This window comes from Vipera berus, assembly GCF_964194415.1.
Source record: "Vipera berus genome assembly, chromosome: 5".
Classification (NCBI taxonomy): Eukaryota; Metazoa; Chordata; class Lepidosauria; order Squamata; family Viperidae; genus Vipera; species Vipera berus.
In genome coordinates this window covers 54,318,491-54,343,469 of record NC_138207.1, presented here as the reverse complement: position 1 = coordinate 54,343,469, position 24,979 = coordinate 54,318,491, and the positions used below count along the sequence as shown (strand labels likewise).

General features: G+C 36.5%; 1 protein-coding gene across 18 annotated transcripts in view; it reads right to left on the bottom strand.

Moving 5' to 3' along the window:
* TCF7L2 (transcription factor 7 like 2) overlaps positions 1-23,358 on the bottom strand; it is a 213,501-nt gene extending 190,143 nt beyond the window's left edge. For all 18 annotated transcript variants that reach the window (XM_081328837.1, XM_081328853.1, XM_081328847.1 and 15 more), the window contains exons 1-3: positions 22,375-23,358; positions 21,980-22,046; positions 21,627-21,751 (exon numbers count right to left, since the gene is read on the bottom strand). In XM_081328837.1, coding sequence (XP_081184963.1) covers positions 21,627-21,751; positions 21,980-22,046; positions 22,375-22,563 — 381 coding nt within the window. In that variant the 5' untranslated portion in view covers positions 22,564-23,358. The remainder of the gene's footprint in view (positions 1-21,626; positions 21,752-21,979; positions 22,047-22,374) is intronic.
* Positions 23,359-24,979: the final 1,621 nt, after the last annotated feature.

Genomic DNA, 24,979 nt, shown 5'->3' with positions numbered 1-24,979 from the left:
CCAGGATCAGCGACAGGCTCCAGCTGGAGCTCAGCGTTGATCCTGGAGATTCTGAGCCCAGAAGAAGCGCCGATCAGCTGGAATACTGTAGCATCTCCAGGGTCTTGTGATTTACATTCAGATGCTTGGCAACTGATTCATATTTATGATGGTCACAGTGTCCCGGGGTCATGTGAAGTGACCAAAACCTGCTGCAACCACCCAGCAGATGGGGGGAATAAAAACCAAACACCCACCCCACCCTCACTGCCAATCCTCAACAGAAATGCTCACAACAATGAAAACTTTAGACAGGAGGAAGAACGCCGCCGGGCAGGCAGGCAGGTGTCTTGCTCAGCTGTGGCTTGGGGGGCACTTTTTTCAGTGCCATTGTAACTTCGAACAGTCACTAAGTGAACTGCTGTAAGTCGAGGACTGCCTGTACTTCATCACTTTTTTCCTTTTGGGGGGGTCATCAAGTTTTTGACACCTTGCTAGGCACCTGGTGGTACTGGGATGTTGCCATATCCTAAAAGTGGTACAATGGGTGAAAAGGTTGAAAATCCCTGCTATAAAGCAACCATCCTGCTCACTGAATTGGGAGAAAAACTTTGTGTGTTCTAAATTTACAACTCTGCTAATTTTATACTTTTTATAAAAAAAACATTTGTAGCAGCAGCACAGATACACAAGGATCCAGTCCAGATTAAGATAGCCCTGGTTTTATTTTCTTTTGTTTGCCTTCTTTAACACAGAATTCAAGTCAAAGATTAGTGATACTAAATGGAAAGTATTATTTTGCATTGACTCAGTAGATGGATGACACAAGGATGAAAGACCTAAAATTTAGTTTCTACATTTCTAGAACTCTTTTCTTTCTTTTATTGATATAGGGAAGTGAATGAACACATAATGAACATAAGGTATCTTGCCACAACCCCCATTACTGTTGGTTACATTTACTGAATATATTTGAAGGGTCCTAATACAGCTATTAGTAGACACAAGTGTAGAGCTGTTCCATACAACAGGTGACCTTGAGTTCAGCAGGAGCTCACATACAGGACTTCTATGCAAACATTTTGTGACCCTTCCATCAGATTAATTCAATTCTACATCAAATGGGTTCAGTCTATTTAATACAGAACTGGCCTGCACAACATCTGGCCTGACAAACAGATCTGCACATCCTGTAAAGTCAGTAAATTTGCTGCTACTACCCCAAAAGATATGCTATTGAGTTCCTGGAAGCCAAACAGCTGGTCAACACACCCTTTATTCCTTTATGATCCTCAATTATTTTTAATTCATCAATGTGGTCTTTTTTTTCTCTCTAAAGTTCTGCAGGCCTGCCATTTAATAAGCCACCCACCCTAAATTGAAGATCAAAACACAATACAAAAGTATAAATTTGCTTTCAAAGCTACTGTACTTTAATCAAAAGTCTCTATGCTAAAGATTACAAATCCTTCACAATTTCTCAAAGTTAAACTGTTAATCTTTATATCTTATTCTACTGTTATGTGCAAAACCAAGGTTCTCTTCTTAAATGGGACACAATAGTTTGATAAAGATGGCTTCTAATATCCATTTATATTTCTGGTTGTCACCAATGGTTCTTTTATGCGATTTATAATTATGCTGATATTACTTCCTGCAAAGATAATTTAACTGAAGTATTAAAAAACAGTATCTTGCTAAATATCATATCCAGTTATTGCTTTATCAAGTTTTGTTTTTGATAGCAGTAAATCTTCCTAACAGGGAAATAATTACTAAAATCCATGGTAGTATTCTTTATATATCATACTGCATTTGGTTACTAAATTGTTTTGAGAAAAAGATACGGTATCTTTTTCTTTTTTTAGAATTTCAGAAGCTACAAAAATTAACTTGTCAAAGCAAGCATTCCTCTTACCCTTATTAAAGAAAATAAATTTACTTCTTCCATTCTGTGTAGAGAAGGAAGCAAGAACTGTCATTCCTCACAGTTGCTCAGGATTGGAGCTGATGTGGTAAAGAGTTTGATCATGTGCATACTTTTAAAACATTTAAGGGCCTCAGAAGCATATTGGGACTTGCATGATGAGATTAAGTACATCACCTAAAATTAGAATCAACATAAGTGCAGAACATCATCCCTAAACATTTATTGGACCTCAAGATTATTTCAGAAAAACAAGCTCATCACTCACTGAGGTTTGGACAAAGTTCTGCTGATCAGTTTGTAACTACCTACAAAATTAAGCCACACATCTAAAGTATCTAGAAAACCAAGATCATGGCATCTGGCCGTCTCAATTCCTGGCAAATAGATGGGGAAGAAATGGAGGTAGTGACAGATTTTATTTTCCTGGGCTCCAAGATCACTGCAGATGGGGACTGTAGCCAAGAAATTAAAAGACGCTTGCTCCTGGGGAGGAGAGCAATGGCAAATCTAGACAGCACACTAAAAAGCAGAGACATCACCCTGTCAACAAAAGTGCGTATAGTCAAGGCTATGGTCTTCCCAGTTGCAATGTATGGCAGTGAAAGTTGGACCATAAGAAAGGCTGAGCGCCAAAGAATTGAAGCCTTTGAACTATGGTGCTGGAGAAGACTCCTGCGAGTCCCTTGGACTGCAAGGCGATCAAACCGGTCAGTCCTAGAGGAGATCAATCCTGACTGCTCTTTAGAAGGCCAGATCCTGAAGCTAAAACTCAAATACTTTGGCCACCTAATGAGAAGGAAGGACTCACTGGAGAAGAGCCTAATGCTGGGAAAGATCGAGGGCAATAGAAGAAGGGGACGACAGAGAATGAGGTGGCTGGATGGAGTCACTGAAGCAGTAGGCGTGAGCTTAAATGGACTCCAGAAGATGGTAGAGGACAGGAAGGCCTGGAGGAATGTTGTCCATAGGGTCGCGATGGGTCGGACACGACTTCACAGCTAACAACAACAACAACTGAAGTATCTGCTAATTATCAAATACTCAGAGTATACTTTTCCAGAGTTGAAAGTTTCATGAAGCTACTGAAGGGTGCACAGCAATTTAATCGAATATGGTGCAAATAATCTAAAGTTACTAATGATGTGAAAGCACAATAGCTCAAGGTAATTTAACTAGCATGGAACTATTCATGCAATCACTGCAAATGACATCTCTGTAAGAAATGCCTCATACAAAATATATTATTCAATCCTAGAACTGAAAAGGACCTGAAAAACCTGTGTGAACACCCAAGGCTATATCCTCCACATATCATATATCCCACATAACCTACACAATCCAAGTCATAATTATCTTGCAATAAGAGAACAGGAGAAAAACATTAACCCAGCAAGGATAGCCAATATGAGTTTTCTTGCCCAGAAGAAAAGCATTCTAATTATGTAAAATATCATAGAAAAAAAACAAGAGAAAGTGCTACAAATAATATATTAGGTGTTTACAGGTAACTGACTACATTGCAACATATGCTATTCAAGAGTCAATATCTATATGTCTCATAAAGCTAAAAACACAAGTCTTTTTTGTAAGCACAAACCATACAAGAAACCATACGTTTGATCCTGTTTCATATTCAACAAAATGTGTCATTCATTAATTTTTAAATATTTATACCACACATTTCTTTCAAAGAATTGAAATACCAACACAACGTATAATTTCTTTTCCATCCTATATGCTTACATGTGCATACACATAGCTTGAAGAGCTACTAACAGAGATAAGAAACCAATGAACTTTCAAAACATCTATTCCAGCCATTTATTTCTGTTAACAAGAGAAAGAAAAAGGAGAGATATGTCCTGGCATTCTATATCATAATCATAATAGTAAAGTTGGAATGGACCTTGGAGGTCATCTAGTCCAACCCCCTACTCAGGCAGGAAACCCTATACCATTTTAGACAAATGGCTGAAATATATTTGAATGATTCTTCAAAATGTCCATAGATTTCAGTAGGGTAATTGATGAGGAGATGTAAACAGACCTTATGTGAACTCGTTGGGATTACTGCACAAAGGCACTTCAGTGTGTGGTGGGCTGATTCATACTGTAATTTTCTTTGCCACAAAATGAAGAGCCACACATGACTGATACTTATCAGCAAGAAAGTAAAGGGGATTCCAAGTCTCTTCTTCCTTGCCTCCACAATCACATGAGTAGACCTTCTCAAGCTACGGTCCTGTTGCTGCCTATTTAAACAAAATTCTCAGGATGGCTTCTGTCAGGTTAAGGTCATGAATGATGTAGAACAATTTAGGAAGAGTTCAGTTATTTGCTTACACACAACAGAATCTCGCCCAACCAAACCTATACTACTCTCGCTCTAAAACACAGGTGTCAAACTCGCCATGTCACGTGACATGTCACGATGTATCGCTTTTTTTTCACATTGCCGGAGCCTCTGCATGATGCAACCAGCCCACGGGCCGGCAGTTTGACATCCCTGCTCTAAAAGATATACCCTGGGACCTTCTAGGAAATGGCTATCCTTACTCTCTTTCTCTGTCTTCTATCCAGCTTGGGACCATGCTGCCTTTGTCTCCCCCCACCCCTTTTTTTGTTGGAATATATTCCCTCTTTTCTGGGAAACTTAAATCAGCTCCTCCTCTATAAGCACCATGTTTCACAGCTTCTATTAACCTTTTTCTCTAGACTTATATTACTGTAAAATGAACATTGTTGCTTTGATAATCTACTTTAAAATATGGTAATAGATACATAATTATTGTTCAGTGTTCTCCTGATGGTGGTCTCATGAATGTTGACATTTGCCAATGCAAGAGAAGCCTTGAGTTTGTTAGATGTGTCTCTGGATTTTGAGACTTCCCAGAGTATTTTACACACCTTGCTCTTGATATGATCTTGGTTGGTTAACTAATTCTGAGGAAGGTAACAATGGTGCTGAATTGCCACCAATTGTACAGGATCTACCTGACAAGAGACTGGTGGAATCCAAACTCTTTGGAAAGAGTTTTGTAATATTTTCAGCCTAGTGAGAATCAACAACTGATTTTTTGTGATTCTCAGAAATCTTCTTTGTTCAAATAATGACACACTTCCGCATAAAGTTGGTGAATACCCAGAATTCTGTTTTTTTAAATAAGGTAATTTGTTTATCAGACATATTTATCATCCCATTGGTTGAAAGACATGGCTTTAATTTCCCCTTCAAATGAACTGATAACCCTACAATTTCATATACTTTTTCCATATCCAAATATGTAATTTTGTATCATTTTCATCAATAAATCAATGAACAACTATAATGTTTTTGATGTTTGGTTAATTGGGTCCTGCCTGGTTTTAGGACTTATATGGAGAACATATCAACATTTATGCAGAAATATTGAAAATTCAAAAGATTTCACATACTTTTTAGCACTACTATACATCTATTTCAGAATTATCATATATTAATCCAACATGCTTATTTAAACTTTTTCCTATATACATTTTATCCATCTCCATATTCTCAAATATAATGCAAAAGGGTGGATGCAAGAATCATCTCCTGTTAACCACTAGACTAAACTAGAGAAAAATGTGTAGAAAACTTCTGCTGCCAAAATATAGACTGCAACTATAATTGCAAAGATCTCAAACAAGATGCTTGGATAAAGAGTTTTTTGGGAACTAATGGCATTTAAATATAATAAACACAGGTAGTCCTCAACTTACAACAGTCATTTAGTGACTGTTCAAAGTTACAATGGCACTGAAAAAAGTATTTTATGACCATTTTTACACTTACAACCATTACACAACCCCCAGGTTTATATGATAAAAATTCAGACATTGGCCACTGGTTTGTATTTATGACGGCTGTAGAGTCCAGGGGTCATGTGATCACCTTTTGCCACCTTCTGGCAAGCAAAGTCAGTGGGGAAGGCAGATTCGCTTAACAACCATGTTACTAACTTAACAATTGCAGCAATTCACTTAACAACTGTGGCAAGAAAGGCCAAAAAATGGGGCATAACTCATTAACAACTGTCTTCCTTAGCAACAGAAATTTTGGGCTCAATTATGGTCATAAGTCGAGGACTTCTTCTAATAATGATAAGCCTACTGCCAGAATTAAAAAGTAAAATGTCTACCATTCACAATTTTACAAAAAAACCTGCCTGACATATTGGAGGCTTTTTTACTAAGGCAGTGCAGTTTTCCAAACAATTTGTTTTCACAATGCAGGGTAATAAAACAATGTGGTTGAATGTGTCCATACAACTGCAAAGGCAGCCAGGAACAACTAAGTAGTTATACAAGCCTGAAAAAGATGCATACATAGGCTGATTTATAGTATGTTATTTCATATCAAAAATCTGATAGAAAATTAAAGGTTCCAACACTTCCAATGACAACTTGAATAAAATCCATTACTAAATTATTACTTTGGGTGTGAGCATTCACAGAAAACAATCTGTTAAAATCTATTCCAGTTAATTCCAAATATTTTTTTGTTTAAACTGAAGAATTTACTACTGATTTGCAAGTGGTAGAATATATTATTTCTGAGCTTTCAACACCTTTTACTCTTATTTCAAGGTAATTATTAAACTGAAAAGAAATAAGACCAACTCTAAAGGGTGTGTTTTTTCAAATTAATTTCTAACTTAATTAACATAATGGCAGACTTCATTTTTCCTGTATTAGGTTTTCCGATTTAGTTCTTATTCTTAACCATATAGGAGTTGGATCTTTGAAATCATCCATTTTATCTTGCTAAAATATAGTTCTACATTTACTTTGGAAACCATTCAGATTTACAATGAAAAAAGCTAGACTTATAGAGGTATTTTTTATCAAGCAGTGTTATTGTTATTGTTCATACAATTGATAAATTTATCAACTACAATGTTTAAGAACATAGCAACATTATTTCAAATATGTAATTTCAAGTAGTCTTATATCTTGTTACAAATATTATACACACCTCCACTTACAGGTGTGTCTGAGTCTTGGAATGTACTAAGCATATGATTCATTAAGCAAATTCTAACAGCTCTAACTAATCTGTTCAACAAGTGATCAATTTATCACAAAAGGTGTGCAGGTTTAATAAAATATGTTCCTTAACTTTGATCTTGAAAGACTTCCCACCTTCCACAATATAATAATTCAATTATCCAAACTGTGGGAGTTACTTCAAACTTTATTGAATTTCACCTCAACCAGGAATCACTTATATCTTTATTATTTTAAGTATTCATTTTAAACTGGGATAATGGTTCTTACATTATCTCTGTGCTGTAAGTGGAACTGTATTGTTGAGACTGATTTTAAAATGTTTTATAAGCTTGTAATCTTCCCACAAGATATGACATACTAATCATTAGCTACTTCATTAGCTAAAGAAATTAAGTATCTATCATTGGAAGGGAGAAAACCCTCTTTGATTTTCAAAGACAGGAAAAATAAAAGCAAATATTGACACTATGCCATCAGTGAAATTAAGGAATAAAATTGTTTCCCCTTTTTCCTTGAAATGTCCTGTTGAGTTTACTTAGTTGCAGAAACCTTAAGAAGTGACCACTCTGGTTTCTGTGATAGTAACACTCAGTAGAGCCTGGCTAAAAAAAAATGTATTGGTGACAGCTTCTCACTCAACAACCTTCAATAACTGCAGGAAGTCTTTTCAAGAATAGCTGCTTCCTCTCTTGAAAACTTTTTCAGTCCTCATTGTTGTCTTGAACAGCATGCAGTGGGGTGTAGGGGAATGCTGAGACAGGGAGAGGGAGATATAAAATTATTGAACTGAGTATGGGGCAATTCCTCACTTCCCAGAAGCTCCCGTTACAATACCTCGTTTATTGTATTTCACACACATACACACACACACAGTATTGCATCTCTCCAAGAATGAGCTGATGGCAGAGGTGTTACAAGGTGAGTGCGGAAGAATTAGATTCAGGAAGTTTCAGTGAAGTTCCTTGAGTTAATTCAACTCAAGCATAAAAAAATCACCTCTAAGTAACAAAATCACAAATGAATAATTCCAAAAGTGGGAAAAATGGTACTGACTGATAAAAGCTGTAGGCACTTCCTTTGTGACTGGCAAAATTGCTGCCAGCTTCATGAATGGCAGAGTGAAAGGGATGAAGTTTGCTTGCCCAACTCATAACATCATGATGACATCATAATATATGTAGGGAGTCCAGAAGAAAAACACTGTAACCCAACAGTGAACAAATTAAAATATATTTGCAAGAATTCTTCTGACACATACCAATATTACCTAGACTCAGAATAACAAACCAGAAAATTATAGAATTTAATCCCCCAAGCTTATCCTTATGAAAATTGCCTTCCTGTCATACACTTTATATCAACTCAAGAAGTTGCCATCTTTTACAAACTCACCAGATACCCGAAAATTAAATTTAACACATAAGCAACAGTCAGCTGCTCAAAGCAGCAACAGTTTTAACACAAAAAAAGTAAATGACAAAATATAGTGATTTGTCACATAGAGCAAAAAAAAAAGTATCAACCCAGAATTCATCAAAAATAGGGATAGTTAATGATGAATAAGTAGCACAAAACATGCCTGCCCTTTTTCACCCCATGCCCTCATTCCTAAGTATGTATCAATAGAAGCAGCAGTTGATCAGGAATGAAACATAGAGTGAAACATAAAGAGACGGAGAAACAAATCTGAAGCTTTATCTTCTGTCTTTTATAAAAGTTACCACTCAGTTAATAGAGAGTGCTCTAATTATTGTGACAATTCCACATCCGGTTCAAACAACTTGTGTGTTCTTGACAGGATTCTCTGCAAGACTGAATTTCTTAGCCTGAGAACCACTTTTGTCTAAAAAAGATATTTATTTCCCTTTGGAACCCAGAAGGCCACATTAACAATGTCCCTTCCATAGAGCTTCTTTTATTTTCCTTTTTTTCCAACTGCCAGATTCAAGCTAAATGAAAGCTTGTCTAGGCTTTTCTCTACACAAACTTCATAGATTCCAGGTCAAATGGAACACACAGAAGCACTGGGATTTCCTATTGTTAATTACACCAAATGCCTAACATCTTAATAGCATCCCTACTAAAACTCAAACAATAGTATGCAAATGCCTACCTGTGTGATAGGAGTCTACTTTTATTACTGCAATAAGGTACGAGTAAGTAATTTCATTTCTTGTCATAGAAGTAGTTTAACTACCAAAACTAACACATTATTTGTACATGGATACCATTGAATAATTTTATGACAGCATTTATCAACCTAATCCATGATTTGTTTTAACTACAGCTTCTTAAACAATTATGAAACATTGCTTTTTATTGAACATGATTCAAATATTTTTCTAGATACTTGTTTTTAAACTCTTTGTTTTCTAAACTGTCTCTATCCTGCATATCAAAGGCTTGATTGAAGGATTGAGTACAACACAAAACCAAGGCAGGAATATCCCAAGAAACCATAGATCACCATTACTGTTTACCCCTCAAGCTAAACCATAGCTGAAATCAGTATGCCAGCAAAAATGGTAGCTTCAAACAATATTTTATTTTCTTTAAACAAACCCAAGATAGTTTATGGATCCACATTTTCTTACACCTGAAGCCCAAAGTAACAAATCATGCTATGGTCTGGTTTGTTCTGTCAGAATATACTGCTGGTACTCTATTGGTGATACAGAGTTTTAAGCAAACACTTCTAGGTATATACATATTTGTGTAACTATATGCTGACTTCTAATTTCAGAAAAGGACCAGAGAATAAACCTAATTATATTCACAATTATATGAGTTATGAGTTCTGGTCTGCACTGTGAAGTAGCTGTGCTAAATGAATCAGTTTAAGAAATAATATCCATGGGTTAATTTGACAAAACACTTAAAACTAAATTAATGTTATTAGCATTACTAACATGTCATATTATTTATTAGTCAAATGTATATAGCTACCCATCTTACAAAAAGCTTACTTCAAATCAAGTAAAATACTTCAGTATAACACAGGCTGACATCAGACCATAGTTCAGTCCTAATCTTGTGTTCAAACACTTTCCCTTTTCTTTTTACATTTAATGTGAAGTTCAAAGCAAATGACTTATACTTGTCAGATCTGCATCTAGTATCCAACCTACAGTACAATTAAAAACCAAAAATACTTTCTAGTTAATCTTTTGTGAATGTGGTAGCTGGTTTGTACCCAAAACCAGAATGTGGTACACCAAAGATACTATTTTGAAAAATTTCCTTTCATATACAGACACAAGAATGAAGTCTCGTTGTTATTTCTATTGTTAATATCTAATTTTGATCACTGAGCAGAACTAGACAGTTTATAAATGTGGAAATACATGGACATAATTTTCTTTGTTTGCTTGTCCAATAAGATATTTCTTTAATTAAATAATTTATAACTTGCCTATTTCATTAAAAATATAAAAACCTAATACAGGTAGTCCTCAACTTACACTTAGAACCTAATACACTTAGAACCGTGTTACTAACTTAACTGCAATGATTCGCTTAACAACTATAGCAAGAAAGGTCATAAAAGTGGGCAGAATTCACTGAATAACAGAAATTTTGTTCAGTGTCACTTAGCAACAGAAATTTTGGCCTCAATTATACTCTTGAGGACTACCTGTAACACTGCTAATAAATCACTATTCACTATTTGCTATTTCAAATTTCCCTTTCAACCAGTAAAGTTCCCTTCACACATTCATGGCTCAGTTTGTATAAAGCTTTGGCTAGCCAACATATTTTAACCAATTAATACAGCTTAACATTATTTGTAAACCAGATCAATATTCAAAGGAGCACTATAAAGTTCAACATAAGTGGGACAAAGAAGAATAGGACAAAAAGTCATTGTTGAAAAAGTCATTGCTATAGTACCAAATCAGGAACAAAGTCAAAATGAGATTTCTGTATAGTGATCCAAATCTGAAGGTCTACAAGCACAACACAAACATCTGTACAAGTGTGATATGGGTAGCTATATAAATCAATATTACAAATAAATTGTTCTAAAGCACAACTGCTCTTCAGGCAGCACTTGGATGTTACTTTATGGTTATTAACCTGTTTAGATCACTCCATTAGCCTTTATGACATTCTCTGCAACCATTAAATAAATGTTTGAAAAAAATATTGAATGAATGAATGAATGAACACATGAACAAACAAAGCAAGCAAGCCTTAATTTTTGCAGTGGGGGTTAAATAAGATGTATTTGTTTATATCCTCCCAGCTTCTCCAATTTGAAGACTTCTTAAAACAAAAATTTTAAGCCAAAATGTAATAAAAATAAGTATTTATCAGCTGAATTATTTTATATGCTCCTTGCCTTGTCAGTGCCATAAACAATTTATAGCACTAATCAACAATTTTATTTTAACAAAAATTTCTGATTCTGGCAAGCAGACAAATGCATGTCTAGTCTGATGAAATCTAATTTTTAGACATTCATCATTGTGTTTCTTATTTCCACCTTTCTTTTCAGGCTGCTTATGTGATAACAGTCCCACTTAACACACCACAGACACACCCAGAGTTGATAACTGCACATAACACTTAATCACTTTATCAGTTTTCTGAATATTAAGCACTCATGTTGCCACTTGTGTAACTGCTTGTACACTTCAATGAGCTAGTTTTCAGCCACTGATCCATTCTCATGAGGTAGGTGATTGTCCATGCATGCAGGTGAGGCTGAGCTAGTGAGCAAGCTTTTACCAGATGAATGGCAACGTATGAGGAGATGCATGGCTGAGGTAATAAGCAAGATCTAATCAAATGTCAGCCCATGTAAGAAAGTAGGGCTATGGGACTATCACTACTTGTAGGAAGGTTAAAATGAAGATAATAAGTAGGCTCAGGATTCTGAACTTGAGGAAATCACAGTGGATTAATTGCTACATTACTTTTACCAGTTATAGGTCAATGGACCACACTTTGACATCTCTCCAGTATAATTTGTATTTTTGACTATACAGCCCACATTACAAATTTGACCTGAACTTCAGTTATAAATAGAGATTACCCCAAAAAATCAGGTTATCTAGAAGCATGTTTGTCAACTAAAAGCTTGTATTACAAGCCATGTGTTTTTGTGATCTGCAGCTCATTTCATTAGATGAAAATTATTTATATCACTAATAAGAACTTACTAAACAAAAACTCTGATAGAAAAAAAGTGCTATCCTCATAAGATTTCATTTCATTTATTTATTTAAAAGATTTGTATGGCCATCCATCTTGAAACAACTGCATGGCTCTTAACAACAACTCTGGCTGGCTCATGACACCTTATCATAACATAGCCCTGCAAAAAATTTAAATACTAAAACAAAATTCTTGTTAATGATAAGTCTATTACTGGCTAACATGTTGGTACATCAAAAGTTCATTGATTTATTCTGGAAATAGCAGTAATTAGGAGGTGATATAGTCTTAAGCTCCTAATCATCCATTTTAAATACTAGCCATGAAACTGAGTATCCTCAATTCCATATCCCACCCAATACTAATATTAATAATAATCAATGACCTAAATCAAATTTCACAAACCTAATTATGCAAATCATGCTTTGGCAATGTTGCCAGCTTGTTGATTTGGACATTGTGGCCATCTATGCTTAGAAGTAAAAATAAACAATAGTGCCAGTGCATGAAAGAAAAAGATTTTAATCTTGCTGCATACCTTTAATCTCTAACTAATGATTTGACAGAACACATTTAAGTGAGTTAGTGGCTACAGTTATATAAGAAAAGCCAGAAGAAGCTAAATTAAATGCAAATTCAACTATTGATGCTTGGTTTATGCCCCAGAAATGTAGATCTGCTCTTCCTTATTCTTTATTCTTTCCCTTAATTTATTCTTAATTTAATTTATTCTTTATTCTTTCCCTAACTCACTGCTCTGTGCCAGGCATTCAACTCGGACCAGCTCAAGGTTGACTCAGCCTTCCATCCTTCTGAGGTCAGTAAAATGAGGATCCAGATTGTTGGGGAAAATATGCTGACTCTGTAAACCACTTAGAGAGGACTGTAAAAAAATTATGAAGCAGTATATAAATCCAAGTGCTATTGCTATTAATATTTTGGCATTCCATTTTCTGCACTAGTAATATGCTATAATCTGAATTGTATGACACCGAACATACATTTATTAAGATATTAAACCTTAATTTGGCTGTCCTACTTTAAAAAAAAATCAAAACAAAAACCCAAAAGCACCTTCACACACAAACTTGAAGTAGTCTTTCTGAAATCCTCGTTTTTTTTATAAAGCAATAATTTTCACCAAAACACTCCCCATTATTCTGTTGGCAGAGGCCAAAAATAAGTTTATTAGCTAAATGAAAGAAAAATTCAATTTACATAAGAATGTTGGACATTGGATATATTGTCTGACTGGAGATAATTCATATCTTATTTTCCAAAAGTCAACAACAGTACAAGTTCCAATTTAAATCCAAATGATTTCAGTTAGCCTGATTTAAAATGTGGATTTACATAGTTATCTCAAGAAATATCATCATGAGGTTTTATTGTATATGATATCTCTTATATCAATGGTTCAAACAATTTTCTGGTTTTCAAGCTCTTTTCAGATATTTCAACTGATTTTCAAGGGGTGATGTGCCATAAGTGAATATGCATATTATCTTTTCTATTAGGTGGTTTACTATAGCCATATGTACCAAGGTACACATAATTACCTCTAATTTGCTTAAAGTATGGATTACTTCCAAATCTGATTCTGAAAAGTCAATCTACAGTGCATTTGTGCATTTGTTAACCATGGTTGTACTGACCAACTGGATATTTAAGTCCCTGTTTAGTGTATATATTTAGAAAAAAGTAAGCAATATATAATTTATAATAAACCTTTAAAATGCAAAAAAATCCAATAATGAAATAAGAGATATGTAAGCTTTTGTTTAAAGATCACAAAAGACATCTAAATTAATCCATTGTTACTTGTCATCTGAGTATACACAACTAAGCATCCTTTGTACTTTAATCTACTTTAGTTCAGAGAAGAATGTTTACATTCCTAAGGTACTCAAGTACCACTGTGATATAGCTAAAACTACTAATAAAAACTAGAAATGCTATTACATCTCAAGAAGTTATATTTTACCAGTCTTAAATTATGTAACTATATCTATGGAACCCATTCAGGAAAAAAATACAATGGTGCTACGCTTGGCTATTTAGAATAGGGTCTATAGCAAACTAACAAGTAGTTCTAGATAACTAAGAGGCAAACAATGGGGTCATTGAACAACAACATGGCCTTTATGCCTCACTTATTATAGTAGTTTTATAATAATAATAATAATAATAATAATAATAATAATAATAATAATAATAATAATAACAACAACAATAATAATAATAATAATAATAGTAATAGTAATAATAATAAGTTGGAAGGGACCTTGGAGGTCATCTAGTCCAACCCCCTGCTAAGGCAGGATACCCTACACCATCTCAGACAAATGGCTGTCCAGTCTCTTCTTAAAAACTTCCAGTGTTGGAGCATTCACCACTTCTGGAGGCAGGTTGTTCCACTGGTTAGTTGTTCTAACTGTCAGGAAGTTTCTCCTTAGTTCTAGGTTGCTTCTCTCCTTGACTAGTTTCCATCCGTTGCTTCTTGTCCTGCTTTCAGGTGCTTTGGAGAATAGCTTGGCTCCCTCTTCTTTGTGGCGGCCCCTGAGATATTGGAACACTGCTATCATGTCACCCCTCACCCTTCTCTTCATTAAACTACACATACCCAATTCCAGCAACCGTTCTCTATATGTTTTAGCCTCCAGTCCCCCAATCATCTTTGTTGCTCTTCTCTGTACTCTTTCTAGAGTCTCGACATCTTTTTTACATCATGGTGACCAAAACTGGATGCAGTATTCCAGGTGTGGCCTTACCAAAGCATTGTAAAGTGGTATTAGTACTTCACTTGATCTTGATTCTATTCCTCTGTTAATGCAGCCTAGCACTGTGTTGGCTTTTTTGGCAGCTGAAGCACACTGCTGGCTCATATTTAAGTGATTGTCCACTAGGACTCCGAGATCCCTCTCACAGTTACTTTTAGTGAAGTTGATGAGACTTATGGGTATGCAGGGAATGTAAAAATGCATCTTTTATGGAACTGGCAGGAATTTTTTGAAGAGATACATAATCTGGTTATATCTTTCATTAAAAGTTTTTCTACAGAAATATTTTAGGAATATCTTTCCTAATTAATAGCAGAGAGATTATCTAATTGTTGTGTGCATTTTATGTAAAAAAGCCATTTTTTTCTCACATTACTAATTAACTATAGCACTGCCCTCAAGTTAATGCACAATATTGAAAGATAAAATGATAACTAAAACCAACATCTATGGATATACTTTGTGTTTCATAATATTTATACTTTTCACTGTACACACACAAATATCCACAAACAAGACCCCAATCAGACTGTAGCCTACATCTGCAATTCATTGACTTTACAATTTACCACATGTTGAGCTGGAGAGATCTCAGCTTCATTTGAATCATTGCACAAATATGCAAGTGATTTATCATTTTAAAACTGAAGACTGTAGAAGAACAACGCCACTTTTTCAGCATATTATCCCTTCTGGCAGACTAAGAACAATTATGTACTAATTAAGCCCTGTAAATATGCTACACCCTGTTAAAGCCAACTAGGCTCCCAAATTTCACTAAAGTTAGTAAATTAACTCATTCATGCCTGTTGGTCTGACGATAGAGTAAAAGAATGTGAATCAAGGAAATGAAATACTTAAAAAGAGCAGAACTAGTGGCAATGAATTTGATAATTTTTTCAACAACAAAAAAATGATAACCTGCTAGAATGTACTACTATATCATCTTACTATTGACTATTCCGTTAAGAGATGTAGAGTTAGCCTAAGAGACTAATAAGTTACAGAACTCTATTGGATGGTAACAATCATAAACCACTATCCTAGATACATTAAGAATTTACTATTTAAAAAGTGCTACTTAATTACATACACATGGAAGGAAACATGTATATTTCTTCTCAGATTCCTTTCCTCAAACTATTTTATAAAATACCTTATATTAAATCACACACACACACACACATCTTGGCTTCCATTTTAGCAATAAGATTAGATTTCATTTTTTTAAAAGTGGAATGAAGTAGGTTAATTTTATACTTTTGAAATCAGCAGTATTTGTTTTTTGGGTATCAAAGCTTTTGTTTTTTTAAAAAAAGCATAGCTAAACATTCTATAAAAATATAGTGTCACACACTGAGTTTTTTATACAAATTATTTTTATTATACAAATTATTTTTCTTATCATGAAACATCAAACATTGAAGACAATTTTACATTTCTTTCTTGGGAGGTGCTCTATGAAAAGTGATTGTGAGATCTCTACGCACAATATCGTAAGAAAGAAGGCAACTCATATTCAAGATCTGCTTAACGTTCTTCAAATTGTTCTTCAGCATTGCAAGAGTTAACTTTGAATCCTATGAAAAGGCTGCCCCACATTTAAGGAGAACAAGCACTAACCTCCCACTCTCCCCAAAACAATCCAAGCTTTTCATGGGCTGATTTTCCTAATTCCCCCCCCCACCTCTCCCATCTCTTATTGCTTATAATTAGTGAAAGAAACCTGACCCACTGCCAGTGTCTATGGACCTTGGATATTATAAGGCCAGCGTGGCGTCAAATATCTTAACATTCATAAGTGTTATGGGCTGTAAATAAATCCTGTAGATTTATGACCCTTCAGTGCCTGCCAGCAAATGAATGTGGCACATTTCTTTCAGCAGACATGTGGAGGTACAAGTTGCTTTTGGTTGTAAAGTTAACCATTTCCTTCACAAACACACCCAATTACTAGTTGGTGGCCAACAATATTTGCCATGTCTCAGTACAAAAATGATTGTGTTAATTAAAAAAAATAGTTTGGCAGAATGCAGACTTTCTCACTGTGCAAACAATAAAGCAGCTACCACAACAGCAGCTAAAAGTTCTGCAGCAGCAAAAGACAAAAAGATCCCACCACAGGTAATGTGTAGAGAGAACATTCTAATTCTACCCATAACTCTAAATCAAAATTTAAAAAAATGCTTTTTTTATCTGTAAAAGCTCTTTTGTTGGCAACTATATGTACTTCAACTCAAATAATGTCTATTCTGTTCTTCTTTTAAAGCTAGCAAGTATGTTTCAAGAAAGCCATGAATTTTTGCCTTGCTGTTTTTTCAACTTCTACCCCCATCCGTTCAGCAATCCCCTCTTCTCTATTTAGGGAAACATTTGTTAAATCCAGGTTGTCTCGTGCTTAACAGCCATAACCCAGCTTCCACATAACTGCCAGACAGCTGTAAATGGGGGTTGAGCAATTTTAGTCATGGTATACATCTATGCAAAAGCAAAGAAAGAGAATTCTGCAGCTGTCTTTTTTCTACTGTCTTTACAAAGACGGAAATAAATAAATAATAATCTTCCTAATGCATGAACCCTAGAGCTCTTTAAAGTAAAACATCAAGCTGGGCAAGCCAATAATCTATGTTTTAGACCAGTCTCCCCCCCAAAAAATAGTATTTGAGACACGAAAATGAAAAGGTGGTTTACATTTTGCCTTCATTAAACATAAAAACTAGGCTTCCACAGTCTTTCTAAGTGAGAAGCAGGATAATACATTGGTTCTCTCCTTCAGTCTGACTTTAAAAAGAATTCAGACAAGACAGGCTGAAAGGAAATTACTCATATGAAGTTTACAAAGCTATTTCTGATACAGAAGCAGCATCCTAACCATGCTAAGAACTGAGAGAGTCACAGACAATGTGCTTAATTTTACTGGTTATTTCTGCACAGGTCAAGAGGAGTAAACACTTTTTTCCATTAAAACTATTAAGTGAATGGTACAATTTAGTAAAAAGCTTATCCCTGCCCACAAAACCCCAAACTCAATGACATTTGAAAAATAGATGTAAATGGCTAACATTCAACAACCATCATCATCCTTATTTCAGAAATCAAATTTCAGCCTACAGATTAGCAGTGAACCAAATCTTCATAGTTGAAACAGAATTTTGAACTATGCAAAGCTATAAATATTTCTAAAGGAGTTGAACAACAAATTAGCATAAATACCAAAGAAGGGCAGGAACACCTGTTCTTTTTCCAGCATGATAAACATTTTATTGTTCTCTTCTTAAAATGTAATGACCTGCGTAATTACAGTAATATTACATTGAACTGCAGAAGCTCAGATTGTCACACTTTTAAAAACTGCTGTCAAAACAATTCATAGCAGGAAAAAAAGGTGAAGGAATCCTATTAACTCTTTACCCCCTCACATCTAGATTCTTCAACTGAAGATTAAGGAGACTGATTCAGAGCATTAAAAAGAGAATTATTCAAATTTTAAATACTGAAGTATTCATTTTGTTAAATCACAAATAATTCCCCTACTTTGCTTATTGATAAAAAAAATACTCTAATAAAACCTATCATAAAAACAAAATGTAGGAAAATAATATATTAAACAAATCTTTTAATGTTAATAGGAATCAATTTTGAAATATTAACATTACAATTATTTTGGTGACCAGAATAATTCTTTCTACTTAATCAGTGATTTCTGAAATTAAGTTTCATATAATTAAGTTGTCATGACATCCACTTTCACACAAGTTAGTTCTAAATCCTTTTTTTTAAAAAAAACTATAATAAAGCCCTCCTTAATGTACATTGGTTCTCTTAACAGCCAGGTATATTATTCTGTAAAAAGCAGAATTAGTATGATGCAGAGGAATCTTTTCTCTCTAAAAAATATAATTATTGCTATCAAGTTTGAACAATCTTCAGCAACTGAACTATTACTTGTCATAAGAAAATTTAGACTTTAATCCCTTCCATCCTTACCTGGAAGTAAGGGCTTGCTTTTGAATGAACATTATCTAGGATTGGACTGTTAATAATTGCTTTAAAGCATTTATATTTATAGAGCAAAAAAAATCATAGATCAGTATTTTTATAAATCAATTTTAAAATATCAAAGGCCAAGATTTTTCTACATAACAATAAAACCACAGTGAAAAAAGGACAATAATTACCCAGCAAAACTCTTTAAAACAATAGTACATTCACTCAAATTAGTGCTATTTATGTAAGTATTATTTACTTACACTCTGAATTGCAAAAATAACACCTTAATTATTTGAATATATTCTGAAAAGTACAATATAAAATCATTTTTAAGTTTTAGCTCTGCAACAAAGTAAAGAATGGTTTTTCTTTATAGTTATGATTTAAGTTGCAGGACAAAAAGAAAAAAAGAAACTGAAATATACAGCTGGCTGTCATGCAAATAATAAAATTGTCTATTGAGGATGGAAAATGCTTTTTAAATCATGTGATGGCAAGGAACAAGGTCACCTGTTATACCAACAATAAAATAACATTTTATACAAAGCACTGACTCCTCAGAAAGGGCTTTATTACTAAGTGATTTTTTCTATTAAAGATAACTATTTAGTGCCTGATACAAAGTCTATTCAAACATCCACACAAATAGTCCCCATTCATTTCAAAAGATGATGTATTTAATCCAGAACAAAAGTGTGACCAGAAAAAATACAATACATATAAATCCACAATATCCTTTATTATATGGAAAAAAGGAATTTGTTTCTCAGCTCTCCAGCCAAACAAATTTAACAGAGAATCTTCATAGACAATTTTAAATTTTCCAAATTATTTCTAGAAATTCCTTTGGGAAGTAAACTTATACTGTCATAATGTACAATTAAACAGCCACAAAATAGCCACAATTTTGCCAACATATAGCACCTTTTATCTGTCTCACTACTTTGCCAATACTGTATTTAGTCATCTTTTTCCCCAGTATACCAAAACTGTATATAAAAGATATACTTGTTTTGATTATGATCCCCAAAATACAACAAATTATAAGATGTATTCACTAAATTAATCTCATTCTTCAAAACATTTAAAAATACACATGTAAACACCATTTGGTCACCCTTGACCTCTATAATTTGTAATCTGTATTTGGGAATTTGAATAAAAGCAAGACTGACCCTGGTTTTTTAAAATGCATTAAAATATCCCCCAAGTGTTTAATAGCGAATTTATTAGTCAACATTTATGTCTTATACTGCCACTACAAAAGGAAAAGGTAATTTGAAGAAAGCAAAATAAAGGGAAGTAGGATAGAAAACGTATCTTAATTTAAAAATTAAACAGAAAACCTAACAGATTGTGTAGGAATTCTGCATTCCATGGGGGTATTGTAAGTTAGTTTATAAATAGTATAAAGAGTTTACTTCACTTCTAAGAAGAGCAAATAGTTAGAATCAATCTATAAAGAGTATAAAATAGTAGCCAACAAATTTTACCTATGAAGAGCTTAATAAAGCAACAATCTAATGGCTACAGCAACTTATTCACTGCCACGCCTTCTGGTCTGTCTGCCACACCCATAAAAGTATATATCCTTCAGTAAGGGTAATGTGTGTATGCTTGTGATTTAAAATATTCCATTCAAGTAAAGGCTTGTCCCTTTATTTAATGCTTTTGCTGAAATTTAATTGTATTTAAGAAGAAAAAGAAAAAAGTAGTCTATATTTTAATGATCCTATTGACTTAGCATGACTCTTCCTGAAGCCACAGAGAATAAGAGAAATGGGGGGGGGGGAGATTCCTTGAGATTTTTTTTCCCTTTGTAAATAAAAAAGCAGTTGGTGCTCCTAAGGCAAGACAGGATCATAGAAACGATCATGTATATATTATATCATAGTTATAGATTGGCTATAACATCTCTATCCTTCATTTAAAAAAAAAACAAGTTTGCCTTTTTTTGAAAATGTCGCCTTGCAAAGGAATGCAAATAACGTTTTCCCACTCTGAAAGGACAACACTCTCTTCTCAAGAAACTCTCAGAAATCAAACCCCCCAAAAAAAATAATGGAAGGAGGGAAGGAAAAAAAAACACCATAAAGCAAGATGCTCGCAGTGAAACTGTCATCTGCAATAAATTTAAAAACAAGAGTCCCCGTAAAGTGTATACATAAAATTTAACACCAATTAATCATTCAACAGCAACTATCCCAGTAAAATTAGTATGTAACTCGGCGAGGTTAGGGCAGCAAATAAAGGGTTAAGTGGGAGGAAAAAGTAAAGGGGGAGGGGAGAGAAAGCAACCCAGTTCGCCACTCGAGGGCCGGAGAAAAACGAGAGCTACAGAATTTCCCGAGTTTAGGGAACTTCGAGCGAGCGAGCGAGCGAGCGCGGGGTCTGACGCTGGAGACAGCTGAACGCACCGAATCGGGTTTCTTTTCTTTCTTTTTTTAAGTCACCGGGGCTGAATTCACACCCCCTCCCCCCCTCCTCAAACTGAAAGTAAAGGAATAAACATGGCGAAGTATAAACAAACCTCTCTCCTCCCTTACCCGCCCACCACCACCACCACCATCTGCGGAACGCACAAAAGTTTTGGAAAGTTTCTGGCCGTGGCATGGCCGAAGTGGGAAGGAACGGGCGGGACACGCAGGAGCCATGGAGGGCTTTGGGAAGAAGAAGAAGAAGGAAAAAAAAGAGGGGAAGACAGGATCGTAGCAGAAAAACCGGGAAAGGAAACCATTAAAAAAAAAGTCACTCACCGTTCTCGCCGTGGGCGAAAGGGATCCATTGGGGAGGTAGGGGCCGCTCAGGTCGGGAATCATTATAAAGGGATACCCAGGGTATGGTGGGCCCTTAAACAACCCTCCATCTTGCCTTTTCGCAGCTAACATGGCGGGGAAACGAGGAGCAAGAAGGAAAAATAAAAGAAGGGAAAGGAAATCACAGTTAGAAATCGTTTCACACACACACACATAAAATCAAAATAAAACTTAACGTACTTGAGTCCACAGAAAATGCAAGAGAATTTCACAGCCGCCTCCTCCTCTCCACCAAAGTGTGTGTGTGTGGGGGGGGGAGGGAAGGGTGGCTGCAAAAGTGAACAGCAACTTACCTTCCTCTAAACTTTCTCTGGATTTATCTCTGAAACTTTCGGACCTAGGTGGAGGCCGCCTCTCCGCCTTAAATCAAGAACGGGGTTTCGGGGGTGGGGTGGGGTGGGGTGGGGGGGAAGGGATGATCACGATAACGAAACAAAAAAAGGGGGGAACAGCGAAGATTGTATGGGACAGGTAGGGTTGGTGGGGGAGATACGGAAGAAAGAAAACGAGAACAAGTTAAAAGTTTGTGCAAAACATACGGCAACAGGGCAATTTACGACGGGGGGGGGAAGAAACCAAGTTATTTGTATTCTGCCTGCCCCCCCCTCCTTTTCCTACTTTACCCCGACAATCCTCCCGCCAAAGTTGAGCGAGGCAGGTGTGTTCCAAAGGGGGGAACGTTTCTTACCTCCGAGTCAGAGGAGCTGTTCTGATTAGTTTCTGATTCATTGACCAGAGACGATTTGACGTCCGCTAAATCCCTCTCCGCCGAAGAGTTCTCCGAGATCTTCTCTTCTTGCTCCCCTTCGTCTTTAAAAGAGATCAGTTCGTCGTTCGCCCCCAAATCGTCCCCTCCACCGCCATTGAGTTGCGGCATTTTCTTCCTGCCTTACCCACCCCCCCAGCAGCAGCAGCAGCAGCAATTTTGCAAGGACGGAACCACGGAGAGGCAAAATAATAATGATAATAATAATAATAAGGAAAGAAAAAGAAGGGGGAAGGATATTTTTTTTTCTTTTAAAAAAAACAAGACAGAAAGAAAAGAGAAGTTTGTAATTTTAAGAAGAGTCCCAGGTGAAAGTTCTTTTCGCTTTTCCTTTCCTCTTGGGGAGGGGAACAGAGGGGGAGGAGGAGGAGGAGGAGGAGGAGAAGGAGGGGAGGGCAGTGTCCCTGCTCCTTTCTTTTTGCACCAGTGACTTTGGGTTTCTTCTTTTCCTTCTTCTGGATTCTCTCTCTTTCTTTCTTTCTCTCTCTCTCTCTTTTCTTCCGATGATCAGATCAGCATGTAAAGACACGCGGGCAGAGACACAAAAAATTAATAAGAAAAAAAAAATTATATAACGAGGGAGGGTTAAAACGGGGGAGGGGAATTACTTAAAAAAAATGGTAGCAAACAAACCAAACAAATCAGCTGTAAAAATGGGAGGGAGGGGGGGGGGGTTAGAAGCTGCAGATATAGGAAGCCTGTGCCGGTCGGATTTGAGTGAGTTGAAGTTAGACTGAGAGCTTTTCAGTTCAAAGGCGGCGCTGATTGACAGATAGAAAAGGGGGATCGAAATCCGGAGGAACGGAGAAGTCTGGGATCCAGGATTATTGACAGGGAGAAAGAAACACTGGGCACTTAATGAGATGCAGGAGGGGCGGGGGCTCCCTTGTGACGTGTGCATAAATAAACAGGAGGAGGGGGTAACGGAGAAACTAACAATGATCTCTTTTGGAGAGAGCGGGGCGGCGGGGGGGCTACGCGACGAAGGCAGGCAGGCAGGCCGGCCAGCAGGCAGGGGCAAAGAGGCGAAGGGAGACAATGCAGGTATAGGCGAGGAGGCGAACCTGTCAGTTCTAAACCCAGCGGGCCAAAGCGAACAAAACTCGGGTGCATCAAACAAATTAGGGAAGGGGCAAGGCGTGCGCTCCAGTAGTGCGGTTTGCACAACTGTCAAGGCATGAAAGCCTCTCTCCGTGCCTTCGTGCTCGCACTTTGGTTGCTCACTCAACTTTCCGGCGCGGTGTAAGTGAAATTTTAAGAGTTGCCTCCGATGCACTTTTACCAGGAAGTGATTTCGGCCCTTCTGGGACTTCTTTCCGAATAAACACGCACGGGCTTGTGCTCCGGTCATTGCGCCTTTTATTTATTTTATTTTTCTTTTTTTTTGGGGGGGGGGTGGAGGGTGGGGGTGGCGGGTATTGTTAGTGTGCTCTTTTTAACGGCTACGCAATGTGTTCGTTCTTAATCTGCGACCAGAAGAGTGCTCCTAGACCTAGACTTATTTCCCCTTTCCCCCCCCCCCCGATTTTATCGCTGAAAGAGAAGGAGAAAGCGAAGAGAACTCCGGTTGTGGTGCGGCTTTCAAATAGTTTGTTTTTATCGGATTTAAAAGAGTTTGGGGGGCGGGGCGGGGGGGGAGGGAAGCTCCTGGCGCTTGAGTCCAGCACAAACCTGCAAATTTTAGCTGGAAGAGAAACCCCGCGATTTCCGCGGTGGATTTTCCCAGGAATGTCTCTGGGACTCGAGTCCACCGCGTGTTTCTTCGGAAGTGAGTTCCACAGGGTTTACTCCTGAGTTAGCGCCCAAGCCCGTACCTTAAGAGCCGCAGGCAAAGGGCACCAAGTCCGGCTTTCTAGGAACAGACGTCAAAGACCAAAACCAGAGGAAAGGGCTTTTTAATTCACCCTTTCCCTTTTCTTGGGATAGTTTGATAACAGTACTTGGGTAGGAAGAGGATGAATGGATTAGGACTAGTTAATTGTCCCGCGGAAGACTCTTGAGACTTTTTTTTTTTAAGAGAGAAGTGCCAACTTATTTTCTTTTCTCTTCTGCCACTACAGTTTTCCATCTCTTCCCGCCATCAGAAAAACTCCAACCGAAGCCCAGAATGGTTCCTCAGAAGAAACACTGCTGCGTGGTTGTGTGTGTGTGTGTGTGGTCCCCATAGCTGGCTAGTAAATGAATTGCCAAATATAGATTATTGGGGGAGGGAACGGAGGCTGGGTCGTGTAGAGCTGAGGAATGTGCAACATTTACATACTCTTCTGGAGTTGGTGATCAGCTTAAACTGGCGGGGGGGGGGAGTAGAGAAGCAGCAGCAGACGAACGTGGCTGCTAAAAATGACATCTGGCACCCGATTCTACTCTCGATGAGTGGAGTAAAACAAATTGATCTTCCAGAGTGACAAATTATAACAATGGAGGAGTCAAATGGAAACTTTAACATGACCAAGGAACAAAAGTAGCAGTGGGAGAGAGGGAGGCAAGAGGAAAAGACACACACTGAGTATGTTCAAGGGGAATTAGC